This window comes from Lissotriton helveticus, chromosome 9 (assembly GCF_964261635.1).
Source record: "Lissotriton helveticus chromosome 9, aLisHel1.1, whole genome shotgun sequence".
NCBI lineage: Eukaryota > Metazoa > Chordata > Amphibia > Caudata > Salamandridae > Lissotriton > Lissotriton helveticus.
Window position 1 is genome coordinate 484012065 of NC_136070.1, and position 15495 is coordinate 484027559.

General features: G+C 40.7%; 1 protein-coding gene across 1 annotated transcript in view; it reads left to right on the plus strand.

Moving 5' to 3' along the window:
• ESR2 (estrogen receptor 2) overlaps positions 1 to 15495 on the plus strand; it is a 1269185-nt gene that overhangs the window by 672906 nt on the left and 580784 nt on the right. Inside the window, exon 5 of the mRNA XM_078660316.1 lies at positions 4918 to 5034. Coding sequence (XP_078516442.1) covers positions 4918 to 5034 — 117 coding nt within the window. The remainder of the gene's footprint in view (positions 1 to 4917; positions 5035 to 15495) is intronic.

Consider the following 15495-nt stretch of genomic DNA (forward strand, 5'->3'; position numbering starts at 1 on the left):
ATGTATTCTTGCTGCTGTGCTTAGGTGAAGACCCCAGACTGTTAGCCCTTAAGATGTAGAGGTGCATACTTTATGGTCAGTAGGAGATGCTCAGTCAGGGTCATGTGTCACCTAGGCAGGTGTACCCCTGTTTAATGCTTGTTGATGTAATGGAGGGACGCCACCGGGACTGGTGCAAGTGCGCAGGGCCCTCGCTCCAGGTTATGTTCAACAAATTGCATTGGGGCAAGACGATGTGCATACATTTGAGCGGTGGTACTAGACCCCACCCCCCTGCGGGAGGGGTGGAGATGTTATGCAATGTCACAAAGTAATTCCATCAGCTTATGTAAATTTGTAAATTGGTTCATAGTATTGAGTAGGGTGTGTTTAATAAATGTACTACTTTTATAAAGCAAAGTACAGACTGGACAATCAATTTATGAGTGTTAATTTTGCGCACCTGCAAATGGCGATTACTAGCCCACACCACCTCCCTTGAGTAAGCCTCAGACTGCTCTGCAACGCTACCCTCTGAGAGTCAGGCGCTGCCCTAGGGTGTTCGATTCCCAGTAAAGGACAAATGTGTCATGTTATTTGTGCAGGCCTCACAGATGCTGCCTAGTTTTCCAACATACACATTCTGCTTTCTTCAACATTTTAAAAGGATGATAGATTTTACATCCTTGTGAGCTGAGTGGTTTAGTCCTAAACCCTATTTCAGTTGGGTGACTTTGCCTCACCTGTCTAGGAAGATCTACTTAGGGTATAGTTGACAAGCAAGAGTTGACAGACCTTGATGAGACACCTGACAGAGAGAAGACAACATCTCAAAAAATCAATATGCAGTGTGAAACAAGATGGATGGATAAGAAAATGTAAGAACTTCATATTAATTTCCAGTGCTTAAAACCAAAAAGTGAATTAGGCACACAGAAAGCATTATACACAAGACCTTTGGCAGCAGTTGCAAAGGAATGAGCTGGATCTTCAAGGATCAGTTCCTAGACTGTTCAAGGTGTGCATTACCAGGTTTCTGTTGGGACATATTTGCCTGCATTGATATTCTGAAGAAATTAGTGTTGTACGGAGGGCGGGCTCTCTGTTTTCCTTAATGTTACAAATTATTAGGCCTGCATATTAGGTTGGGAATGAGGATCAATTTATGGACCCATTGTAACTCTGTGACATGAACAATTTCCAAAGGCATACAGGATGATTGTAAAATGGTGTTACTGGTACCCTTCTGCATAGTGAAGACAGTGTTGTTATAAGCTAATCACTACTCTGAGCTCAAGAGCTAATCCTGGAAATGCTGCTTGTATGGGTCGGGCTCAAACAGGTAGATGAAAATTGTCTTACAAGAGCATGCACAGTATATAGCACTGGGAATTTCTTGTTCCTTTAAACAGTAGCCTTTGAAAGAACAGTTCATTAAAACGAGGCCCTCGTGAGATTTCTATGAAGTTGGTTGTGATCTTGCAAATTTCTAGGTTATTGAGATTCACGCTTTTTGTGTTATTTTTTCTATAATTTTTACCTTGTGGGTGTCTATTTCAAGCACAAAATATCTCTCCAGTATTGTGCAGGTGAAAGCGAGCTACTACATAATTTCCTGTGCAAGCGTCATTACACTGGTAACCATAAAAACTGTCAGAAAAATACACCGAGAAGGTATATGGTGCGACATTTGTATGTGCAGACATTTCTTTAAAAAAAAAATATATTTTTGGGAATTTACAAATTACATATAATAACAGACATGTAAAGTTTGACGTTCTTTGAATGATCGTCGCTTCGGGCCTTTGTGATGATTCCGACAGTTCTACTTTGTTTGCACAGAAGGACTGGTATACCAGTGGCATCTAACACGTAACACTTATTGTCGCCAGTAACTGTTTTTTGTTTATAACATAGAAACATACAACATAAAACACAGAGTAGTGGTGGTTGTTTAATTACAATTTTCACGTGCATGACTGCCCAAGCATATTTTGCATAGTAGACATAATTTTCACTAATATTATGCAAATTTCGGGTATAAAACAAAACAGCATTATCGCCAGGCCTAATTATATCTAGCATTAAATTTAGGCCTGTAACAAAAACAGTTTCTCGAATTAGGGTTCATATAGGGTTCTTCCTGAGGACGAGGATTCCTGGAAATGCATTTGTCCCAAGAATGGATTGGGTTATCCCTGTCTAGGATCCTTCCCCTGCCCCTCTGATCACAACTGGGGCCTCCCACTGTGGTAAACACTAACATCGGTCTCCCAGTTCTTCACCAAATGCTTGCAACAAGCTGCGATGCCCCTCTATACCAGCATGCACAGGCAGCAGAGGCTGGGGGTATACAATGCCATACATAGGATACTGGCTTAAGTGTGTTGAAAGGCAGGCCTGCATACTTCAGCTAAAAGGAGGGGCTGCCTCTCTCCAGCACATTAACTTTCACTCAGATGCCACCCTATGAGGAACCCACCAGGCCAAGGAAGTGCACATGCAGATAGCATCTTCTCTACTATTGCTTACATTCAGAGTAGCTACAAACTTTAAAAAGGCTGTGTTAGCCTTCCAGCACCTGGGAATGGTTGCACGCCAATTACTGACCAATGGACTTTGTGCTCTCCTTAACCCCTTCACTGCTGCTGACTGCTCTACGCCGTCATGATTCACGGGCGGCATGTGCTCATGACGGCGTGGAGCCGTCATGCCGCTGCCGCTCCTCCCATGCGGCACTAAGTCCCCTGTGCGGGCGAATTAATGAGCGGGCGGGGTCATAACGGCACCACACCGCCATTAGCACGCGATGCCCGTGACTCATGACGGCGTGGAGCCGTCATTAGCACTGAAGCACCGCGTCCATCCCCTAGCCCCCCCGCGCCACGGCGGAATTCACGGGGGTTAGGGGGGGTTAAACGTCTTCATGACTTTTTGAATGTTGATTGTTTTCTAACAGCAGAGCTTGGAAACACAAAAAAAGCAATTTACCTCCCTTTGTTTCCATGCTCTGCTGTCAGAAAAAGTTGCATTCAATCGGAGGGGACACCAAAAAGAAGTGCACAGATCCCTTTTGCGTAGGCGCAGTGCATAAAATATCATCATCATATGGGCCCAGGTCTTAAACAACTTGAAAACCAAACCCAGGTGCCGCAAGCTGAAGTACACGCTATGCATTTGGTCTCCGTATGCTCAGGTGATGACACCTGTCCCTGCTCTGAAAAATCGTAATTTGATTTCTGAGCTGTGGACTGCATTACTACGGTAGTGAGGAGCTTATTTATGAGAGCCCTGTGACGCTTTTGCACCACGCAAATTGGCACATGCGTGACACAAGGCTCTCACAGAGATTTATGAAGTATTGGAAAGCCACACTGCGAGGCTTTGATGACCCTATAAATCTTGAGTAAGGCGATGCAATGAAAGTTGCTGAGTATCCTTGCTCTGCACCCAGGAGAAGGTCCATAGGGGTTCCCATGCGTTTTCCCATGCAACACACATGGAATTTGTCACAGCCCCAGATTTACAGAGTGATGTGAACCTGGAAGTGCCAAATCTGTTCACCTCCCGAGGTGAGGAAAAACAAGGAGAAATATCTTAATTTCCCTTAGATTTTTCCTCTTTCCATGTGTTCTGCATTCTGCAGCAAACCTAGAAAGAGCAAAATGCCTCGTAGGATTCTTTTGGTGGAGGAAAGTACCCCTTTCTGCACAAAAACAATCCTGCCTGCAAGGGTTCCTATGTTGGCACTAGGCTGCCAAAACGGCACCAGTGCAGGTAGAAAGGACAGGAATGCACAGTAATGCTTAAACACTGTGCATTCATGTGCTTTCACCTTGACGTAGGGCAATACAACAAAGTGCCTTGTTACACTGCCCTATGCCAAAATGCCATAAATCAGGCCTTAAGGGCCTAATTTATGAGAAATTGGCACAGGGCAGCCCTGGAAGACTTTTTGCTGTACTGCCCTTTGCCAATGTGAAAGACAGGAATGCATTGTATGTATGAAATGCAATTCTATCCTTTCCCCCTACCCTGGTGCACAATTTGAGGCCTGGTGGCAAAGTAGACACCCTTGCACCATGATGCCTCTGTGGCAGGCAGGATTGTTTTTGTACAGGAAGATGCATCTTGCTGCAAAAAAACTATCTCAAGAGGCGTTTTCTTCTTTCCATGTATGCTGAATGCAGCACACAAGGAAAGAGGAAAAAAACAAGGAGGAATAAAAACATTTCTTCTCGTTATGTCTGCTCTGCGGAGGCATAAGGTTTTAGTGTTGCCATATATTTACATGATTAAGTAAATCTGGCTCAGCGTCTAAATCCATGGGTGCTGCATGGGAAAGGCCACTGCAGCACCCATGGAATGCTTCCTTGACTTAGAGTAAGGCAAGCCTGTGCGTTTGCTGCTCTGTCTTCCTCCATATCTATGAGGTCATGCGTCACCCTATAGATATGATTGAGAGGCTCACGCCGCAGGAGCGTCCAAACGAGGGACTGTCCAGCAGCATAAGCCTCCCATAAATAAGCCCCCAAGTGTATGCCACCTCAGGCACAAAAATCTCCTATCTTCACTGCTGCTCATCAGAAAAGTATTTTATCAGTGGTATATCTATGGCCAGGAGAACTCAGTACTAACTCTGTTTACTTTTAATGACAGTTCCATACTGCTGGCTCTGATAGAAAATGCTAAATACCGCCAATGTCAAAACCCCACAGAGTTACTTGCAATGCCGTGCTTATGTACCACTTGTTTCTTCCTTCCAGAAAAAGATCATCAAATTTGTTATAGCCTTATAAAAACACGTTGTGTGAGTTATGCAGTTATGTCGACAAACACGTAAGCTCAAATCTTCCACAAGAAAAATATCACGAAAAATATAAACCGCTGTTTTATTAGCCATTATTGTGAAACTTTTCTTTGTATGTACTCTTCCAGGGCATAACGATTACATCTGTCCGGCGACCAATCAGTGCACGATTGACAAGAACAGACGCAAAAGCTGCCAAGCCTGTCGACTACGTAAATGCTTTGAAGTAGGCATGATGAAATGTGGTGAGTTTTTATTATGGCAGACAGCAGGGTAACTTTCCTTCAAATAAAGTAGCAGTCTATGTGCCATTTCTCTGAGCAGATACCCCATAATTTTATAATTTCCGAGTTCTCTCAACAACCCACACTGTAAAAAAAGTGCATTCCACCTCTGGCACAAGAACTAGAAAGAAGAAAACTTCTTGCTTTTACGAAAATGCTTTGTTCAGAAATTGTTGCTGTCTATTTTTCTAGATTGTTCGATGCCCTAACGTAAATCTTGAAAGTGCCCCCCTTAATGTCCTCTGGTGCCTCAGGGTATGCATTTCGTTTTCAGACTAGTCTTCAACAATTACTGCTGCAAAACTTGCCACAAATTTAGAATTTCTCAAATTTGGAATTCAGTATTTTGTTAATTAAGTAAGAAATCTGTAGGAGGAAACCTTGACCAATATACATATTTAGAAATTGATCTACTTTTCTAGGGTCAGAATTGCATACTATCTGGGCTCACTCGTGTTTTTAGCACTTACTTTTTCCACTCATTTTAAGCATATAGAAACAGCAGAAATAACAAATACTGACTGTCGCTTACAACAAGCAGTAGGAAAGCCAATAACAATGTTGGTGCATGCAGTGCATGGAAACAGCAATTGTGTGGGAATTTGCATGTGTAAACAGGTTAAAACCAGACATAGGGGGACCGATTCACACAACTAATCCGAGACAAAATCCTAAATGTACTACTTTTGGTATTCACAGAAGGCACTTACTACTTTTGGTATTCACAGAAGGCACCTACTAATTTTGGTATTCACAAAATGCATTTAGGACTTTTGGTTAAACTTACTACTTTTGGTATTCACTGAAGGCATTTAGTAGTAGTAAAGTTAGTTTACTACTACTTAATGCCTCCTGTAAATACCAAAAGTAGTAAATGCATTCTATGAATACCAAAAGTTGTAGATTATGATTTTGTCTCAGATTAGTTCTGTGAAACGGGCCCATTGTCTTTACTACACCATCATCATTGGAAGCAACAGAAACAAAAGGTATTAAGTGCATTTACGAATGGAGTAAAAACTTACATTTGTAAACAAGGTTTGTGCAAAAGAGTTAGACTACGGTGCTGTGGAAACTGAGAGGCATATTATCAACAACTAGCGATATTTATCGCTAAATATGCTTAGCAACATTTTTTTTATCGTCGCGCATCGCTGTATTTTATCGCAGAGATAACGTGCTATCAGCAACGTTTATCTCCAAAGCGATAAAATATCCGGCGATAGCGGCAAAATGCGTGAATATCGTTGGTAATTCAGCGATATTCATACATTATCGCTAATAGGGACTTAACCTGAATATCCACCTCCCATTGGATATACAGGATATCCACCTCCCATTGGATATACAGGCTAAGAAGTGGTCTGAGCAGGCGTTAGGATTTGGCGATATTCGCACTTAGTGCAAATATTTTAATCGCTACGCCTGTGTTGATAATAGGCGATAGCGATGTTAGCGACTGCTTTCAGTCGCTAACTGGTTGGGTACGCCCACTTTGCATGTCATTAGCGATAAATATCGCTGACATGCAAAGCGGGCCCCAAACTGCTCGCTATCACCTAAAAGCTGTCGTTAACTGATGTTAGCGACAGCTTGCTAATAGGCGATAGCGATGTTAGCGACTGCTTTCAGTCGCTAACTGGTTGGGTACACCCACTTTACATATCATTAGCGATAAATATCGCTGACATGCAAAGCGGGCCCCAAACTTTTCGCTATCACCTAAAAGCTGTCGCTAACTGATGTTAGCGACAGCTTGCTAATAAGGCTATGAAATTATCGCCGCTTTGCGGCTGAAAAGCGGCGATAATTTAATTTCACCTGCCTTGATAATATGCCCGTGAGTTCTATATATTGTATTGTAGTTTTCAGTTGTTATTGTCTCCATAATTGTGGTTTGAAGCATTCTTTTAAAATATTAACATGTAATCCTAGTATTTGTATGTTACTAGTATATTACAAGGACTTTCACCACACACATAACATGGTGAAAGCCGTTTATAAAGTAAATATTTTCTAAAAAAATACACTTTGCAATCTATATGCAGATGTCTGAACTAAAATCCAGAAGAAGACGTTGTTTATTAAAATAAATGAACAAAATAAAATATGATTGAAATCCATAAACCACGTGCAACCGGATTGCACAAAGCACACATGCCCATGGAGTTATTACAGCTACAGCCGAGCACTGTCTTTACTGAAAACCAGAACACATCGCACCTCAGTAAAATATATGAACCAAATAAAAGAGCACGCAAATCCTTAACCCACAGCTAATAATTTTTCAATAAACATAGACATCTTTATAGGATTAAGAGTAAATTGGCACACGAAATCCAGGCATTCCAGAGACCACATTGTTACAGTCCAAGCACACTAAAATGACAAGAAAAAAAAATAACTAATGATATAACCGAGCTCTGCCACTGAATGCACTAAAATCTAGAAAACATACTATTTTATTAAAATACATTAACAAAAAAGAGCTAAAGAATCCATGAAACTTGACTATAAGGATTTGTCTGCATATTGAAATAAACACACTGAGTGCAGCCTGGTAAAGCAAGGGGTGTGCGAAATTCACGTAATTTGCTATCGCATAATAGTTGCATGAAATTCGGGACATGAAATTCAGGAGAATTACACACAGTTATACGTAATTACATAAAATGGAAATGTGGCATTGTTATGAATGTTGTGTATTCTCTAGTCTGGACATTCCCCTGCTTAAGTTACAGGTGCCAGTTAATCAAACAAAAGCAAATACATGTATATAATGCAACTCACAATTAGTTTATATCATGTTTTGCAATGTGAAAATCAAGCACACTTAAATATATTCACAGTATTTGATCTAAATGCTGACTGCTTTATTTTACAATTGTATTGTTGATTCATAAGAGTTTCCAGAAGCTTGAGAATTATTGACCTTGTTTATTGTTAGTATTCAAAAGAACATAGGGGCTCATTATGATGGCAGGAGGACAGCCACTGCGGGGCTGGCAGTTGCGATCCTTCCGCCATCAGAATGAGATTTACACCCCCCCAAATTAGGATGGCGGTGGGAAACACAATGGTTCCGTGGCGGACGGAAAGTCTGTCTGCCATGGTTCCGCAAGGTGGTCCTTTTCTACCTGCCTTGGGGAACCCGGAACTAGGGCAAAATTGCGGCGCTGCCGTGCAGGCACCACCGTAGTAATTATGATGTGCCCTCCTGCCAAAGCCAGATGGAGACTGGCTTTGGGGGCCCGTTGCGGGCCCCCTCTGTGGGGAGAGGTGTGGGGGTGCACTGGGGGGTACCCATGGTACCCCCCTGCAGTTCCATGCCCCAAGTGGCAGGAACCGCTTGGTGCCTGACACGTGGTGCAGGGAAATGCTGTGCATGCTCTTCTAACATTGCGGACGGTGCTGCAGCCAGCAGCACCATCCTCAATGTTAGAAGGCCAGGATGCGCCCACCAGTATGGCGGGCGCATCCTAATTGCACTGGTGGGACCACCGCATGTCTGGTGGGCGGTCCCATCACCGTTATGATGGCGGGCGGGAGGACCGCCCGCCAATATATGAGCACCTCTGTCCTGGAGAATTACATTTGTTTATGCACAGAGTTTTAACAACAATGCAATAAGGTTGTAAACGCTGAACACAAAGAGTGAAGGTTAGAGAGGAGTCTGTACGCCAAGCAACACTGGGACTGAGAATGTGGCCTAAGGGCTAGGGCGAACAACCTCAAATCTGGGGAACAGGGTTCGAGGCTCGGGACCGACGCTCAACATCCTGTGATTCTGCGCAAATCACTTAATCTCCCTGTGCCTAACAAAAATGAATGTGTCCTTATGTAAAGCAACTGGTGCTCATGTAAAGCGTTCTGATACCTTTAAGTCAAGTTTGCGCTATATAAAAGTCCGAAAAAAGAATCAATACTCTGGTTCCAGTTTGCTGGGTTGGGTGGCCCTTAGCCTTTGTTCTCTGACTTATCAGTGCAGCTGGTCGTCCGAGACGAGAATAGCAGACCTTTCTGTTCCACTGAACATAGTCTCTGTTGTTTGAGCAGGTATGCAAGAGTGAACTATCTACTAAGTTATAATTAGATTAGCGCTTAGAAGTAGAAAAAATAGGGTACGGTTGCTAAATATTTATTACAGCAATCAGTACATTTTGCTGGTGCCATTTTATTGATCTTTTTTGTGGTTGCAATTCATATTGTGTGCACTACACTAGGATTTTGATGTTAAAATAAATCTTTATTATGTACCTCACCAGTTCTAGTGTTCTAGAGTGTAAATAGGGCTCCTGGGTTTATGGTAATTATTTTTTTTTACATTTTGGTCTGTATTTATCCATATTTATTTTGAATTTTGTGTATAAATTAAGTTGTAAGACTGAACATTTCCACATTTATTTAACTTATAGGACATGCACTCATACTTTGATGTCTATCGTGATTTAGCTATTTAAGCTGCCAAATATTATGTAACAATACATCCACTAAATATTAGCATTATACTACAAATGTATGTTGACATATGCCATTATTTAAAGAAATGTCATCCTGTTTTTTAATTACCAATGCTTTTAATCTGCTCAGCTGTTAGGCTATAATTTATGAAATATGTATATCAAATGTGAGAGAGATGACTAAGTATCTATTGGGGCTAGTTCACTTCCCCTGATGAGTACAACAAATATCAAGGAGAACTAGCTCACATTCAGGAAGATAAATGTTCATGTCAGGATAACCATTTGTTTTATATGAAAAAGCTCACCCACCAACCTAGTTGATGGCATGCTTCATCATCAGGCCCCACCCAAGTTGCCGAGTGCACCTTGGGTGTGCTACGACGCCTGATTTACAGCGGAGCTGGTTTTAGGTGTGGTGAGTGTGCATTGAAGTTACTGCGTAAAAAGGAAGGTGATTTTCTTCCGTTGTTGCTTAAAACGATGATATTTCCATGCACTCTGCACCTTGGGTGGGACCTGATGATGAAGCATGCCACCAACTAGGTTGGTGGGTGAGGGTTTTCATATAAAACAAATGGTTTCTCCTGACATGAACATTTAGCCTCCTGAATGTGATATTTTTTATAATTCATGAAGACAGCACTAAGGGTCACTTAAAAGAAGCACAATATTCTGTATTTATCCCCGTTTAAATATAAATGTATACAGAAATCACATTGTTTCAGATCTGTATTTATCTGTAAAAATCTGTACAAACTAAAAAAAGGGGGCCTTAAGTGTAATTCCTTAATGAAAGAAGGGAAAACAGCGTTTATAACGCTGTCAATACTACGCGGGTAGGTAACAACGCGGACGTTACATCGTACGCATTGTTACCATGCATGGCATTACATCGCAAGTCGTTTCTATGACTTCCGCTAGATGGCGCGCAACACCAAGGAATGTGTTGGATTTTAAATGCCCTATCTAACTGGAGTAGGAATAGTAATTTATACTATTCCTAAGTCCAGCGCGCCATCTAGTGCAAGTCATACAAAGGACTTGCGATGTAAAGCCATGCGTGGTAACAACGTGGAGAATGTAACATCCACGTTGTAACCTACTGCGTAGTAATGTATGTCGTAGTAACGTCATACATTCTGAAAGAAGATTTCCGGGTCCACTCAAAATTCTTTACACATATTTCCCTGATATTGGTCAGTAGGTTTTAGGTTGGTTGAAGTACAGTGTATTTTCTCATTTGGGGTGGCACATTGAGTGGATTGTTGATGCCAGGGGATCTAGGAAACTAAGCTCTGTGTTTCTAGAAGAATCTAGAAAACATATCAGTAAGCAGCTCTGTCTTTTAGCGCAAAATGCATCACTTAATGTATACATTTCACTCTAAAATATAGCTTAGAAAACACAAGTGCCCCTAATGACAGCTGTGTCATTCTAGTCATCTGTATTGTTCCTGTGGCACAATAACACAATGAGGCATAAATGGCATAATCGCAGAACTCACGTAACAAGTAAATTCTCAAAATTGCACAATTTACGGTAGCATAATTGAAATTTCTCCCTGGCCTATTAAAGAATTTTATTGCTGTTGTCTGCCTTAAAATAAAAAAAACACATTACCCTTCACAAAATCATATATTAACAGATAAAAGAACAATTAAATGCATGAGCCAGGGCTAGCCATATTTCACAGACCATTGCAAAGCCCTGATTCTGCACAGCACTGATAATATTGCTCTCGAATATTTATGGATCTATTCACAAATGCACTTTGGAACGCGTAAAGTAGTATGCCTGTAGTACTCTCAGATATATATTTTTGAATTAGCCCCAAAGATCTAAAATTTGAAAAAGAGGGAATATTTGGGGAAAATTCATGTACACTTATTAAGAAAAAGAAAGGACTGTGTCTTCATGGACTTTTACTAACAGGGAGTTGGACATTTCCCAGACAATTCACAAAGGCATAATGCGTAAAAGAGTACTCCTGTGATATGGTTTACATTCTCATAAATGTTTATTAATAGACCCTTATGTGTTTAAAATGCAAGTCTAAGATAAAGGATTGAACGTGGAATGAAGTGTGCTGTTATACAATAGTTCCTTACGCATTGCTATTGGAACACTTAGTAGGAGACAGAATGATACATTAAACAATGAATAGGATGAGTTGAGGATGTATACTCCTCTGGGCTCATCCAAGATGTAATTGGCAAAGTCTCAAACTAATAGCCGGAGAGGCTAACCAAAACTAGCTAATGGCTGAAGGGACCACACTGTCATTTGAGATCTACAAATGACAAAATAATCAAAATGGAGAATTTAGCACAGTAATTGTCTCATTCCTCAAACTGCAGCACTCCCGGACAGGTAATCCTACAACTGATACCCATATTGCAGGAACAGGTACTTTTTTAGTCAGAAAAGGAGGAACTGCACTGGGATTTGGGGCTGCTGTACCTATTTATGCAAGTTTTTTTTCGACAACCAGGCCTTTTCGCCCCTCCAGATTTTGCACAGGTTTCCCGCATGAAATGCCAATAGTGAAACCCATCGAAGTGTAGTATTCCCTCAAATAGCGTAATCGAGATTCAACCAGTCACTCCTGTAACTGGTTAAATCAGAAGTGCTCTCCAACATGTAATATTGATTTTGTTTAAAAAAAGAAATTGTGCAAAATATGTTTGTGTATTTTGGTTGCTTTCGCAGATTGCATCATATTTATTATAACGGCTGAAACATGACTTGTCCCAGTAGTCAAGCAAGCCTTGGAAAAGCCAATATGTTGCCTTGTCTGGCTGTTTTGACAGTCATTTAAAAAATATATTGCAAGTAAATTTCCCAAAAATAAAAAGGAAAGAAGAAAACGTTGTCATCTAAACAGGGACGAGTAATGGTTGCAACAAAAGTTTGACATTTAAAAAATATTCACACATGAGGTTCTATTGCTAATGATTTTTTTAAATACCATTTCTCTCTGTTGCACCAAACTTGTTATTGCTAATATCCATGAGACTAGTCTAAATCACCACCTAAATAAGCTCTCAAATTGCAGGAAGCTACAATGTTACAATGTGACTTAAACACTTTATAACCAAAACTTTATAAACGAGAACAGGCAAAAAATAGCCAGTATTTAAAGTTAAAAATAAACAATAAATAAAACGTAAAAAACACACTTGAAAAAAACTTTGCAAATGATTAGAAAGGAACTATTTTTAGGCAGGTGTGAATAGTGTGCACAGGAATTTGTGCAGCCACTGAAAGTGAAAGGAGCCAATTGGAAAAGGGGGCCGGCTCATTACCCCTAGCTGTACACTATGGTTGGTGGGAGCCAAATGTGAAGAGCCGTTGACCAGAACAGTGGATGAAGCCCACTGACCAAAAGCCCAACTATGTATGCGTGTTTTTTGGGGGGAAACAGTAATCTGTTCACACAGCTAAAGCTGTCTAAAAAGTCAGACCTGAAACGTTTACAGCACAAGAGTTAGTTGGGGAACTTACAGTAGCAACATGCTCTGTAGTCAGAGTTAAACTAATTTGTCTATGAAGTTTGATGTATTTCACTTTTACCTTATTTATAATTTACATTGTGTTTGGATTAATATCTGATTAGAGTAATAACATAATATATAAGGATATGTGGGTAAGAGGATGTGGCGTAAAGGCAAGAGCTGCTGACTATGGAGCTGGGGAACTAGGTTCAAGTCTCGGTGTCAGTTCACCATCCTGTGACTTTGGGCAAATCACAAAATTTCCCCCTGCCTACCAAAAACGAATGTGTTATGGTGTAATGTAACAGGTGCTTATGTAAAGCTCTCCAATTCCTTCGGGTTAAGTTTGCACTATATATAACTGCAAAATAAACATATGTATAAAGCTGATTGAAAAATTCTATCAACTACTTTAGTGCGTCCTTGTACAGGTGTGCATAAGGAGTTGATTTGTGTGGCACTGTCTGCTATGTGTACCCCTAAAGCCAGTGCTTGAGATGGAAAAAGAGATGAAATTGAATGGGTGGGTCTGGAAGGGGCGTATCTGGGGGAGGCGGGGCTTCAAGGCAGGCCTGGACAAAATCATAATTTTCTTCTCCAATATGAAATACCCTAGTGCCCTTCGGCCAAGTTCAGCTCATAAAGCAGGGAGTAATTGGTATTTTTTGTAGTGTTATATAGCGTGAACTTGGTCTAAGGGCATTAATGCAAACGTTTTATATGCAAGCATACTTTCTTTTTTAATTGGTACTGGGAGATTTAAGTGATTTGCCCAGAGTCACAGGATGTTGAACCATCCCTCTGCTAGAAAAACAGAAAAATATGCCTTCATGTATACCTTGTCCTTCTCATATAAAGTGTGTTAATGCCCTCCTGCCAAGTTTGCGCAAATATAACGTGAACACTGAGAAGTGCCGGTAATCAGTACCGGCGAGTACCGGCCCATTTAAAGCAATGCTTAAAGCATTAACTAAATTGCTGTTCATAATGAAATACTAGGGTCATTCAGCTGGTTTTAATGATGACGTACAGTTCTGCTACTTTAATAATTGGCAGACTTTGTAAGAATAAAGATGTGATTAGCTCTACCGATCATTATATGTCACACCAATAATCAATAATACCCAATCATTGTAAATATCAAAAATACTTTTCTGGTTTTCAACAGTCGATGGTCCAGTGTGCCTAGCTGTAATGGGATGACTGATTCACTAGGATATAGCTCAGTCAAGGAAGATTGCATTCTTTATATGTCTATTCAGAAAAACTGACTGTTAAAAACAGATTGCTGTAACCTCCATGCATTTCAGGAAGCCTTTTATCAAAAGTCCTACATTAACCAAAAATAAACACGCTGGGTACAAAGGAGATTCAGCCTAAATTATTGAACATGACTGAAAATGAGTTGAGTGCTCAGTATTAAAGTATAAAGGTAAATTCTTTCACTAGGATGACAGACCACTTGTGCTAGCAGGGAACAATGAAGATCTATTTGTAGACACTGGTTCTGATAAATCATGAAGAACATTGCAGAGGCTCTGGGGCTTCAGAAGCTAAAATATGCCTTATTGTGGTGCCAACAAGGTTGGTTACCCAGATGTTTCTACAAAATAATTTAAATGGGAAGCCTCAACGGAGGGACTGGAATATGGTAGGAATAACCCTGAGCCTCATACACGAAGGGGCATTTTTTATTAAGGACAACGTTAAAATTATCGCCAAACATGGACTTCTATTGGCATTCTCAAGGGCATATTATCAAGCCCATTATCGCCGCTTTAGCAGCAGTTTTCTGCCGCTAAACCGGCGATCATTTTTAACGCTGTGCTTGATAATATGCCCCCAAGTTCTCTGGTGACTGCAAAAGCAATTTGCAGAATCTCAAGGGTTAAACCTGTAAAATGGCTTTTGTTCATGTACAAAAACACTTTTATGAGTCTTTAAATACTTTACAACTCATAAATGGACTTTTATATCCTCTTAGAATTGCAAATAGAACGGAGTGTGAAGGGGGAATGGCCCCTGTTTATCTCCAATTAGTAGAGGAATGTATCTAGGTTTACAACTACAGTTGAGGTCACAAACTATTGATGATCCACCAATTCCCGAGCTGGTGTGGAAACTGATTTGCAAAGGGGCAGGGGTCCCGGGAGCAGAAGGCCTGTTCTCTTAGAAGTTCTCCCAAACTCAAAACCTTTTTTTAAAGCAGCACTGGCTCATTTAAGGAAAACTAGCTGTTTAAAAACAATCCATTTTGGAATGAATTCATACGGATGGTAATCTTCTGTTCCTAGAGTTCTTTTTTCCTGTGGTTGCAGCAAATCACAGGGGGTTGCAAATTGTGACCTTACTAATGAATAATAATCAGACAGGTGATTCTGCAACTCTCTGCTTTTCGATATTTTGTGAACTGACCTTTTAGTACAGAGATCAGTTGGAGCGCACGATCCCAGATGGCCGCCGCT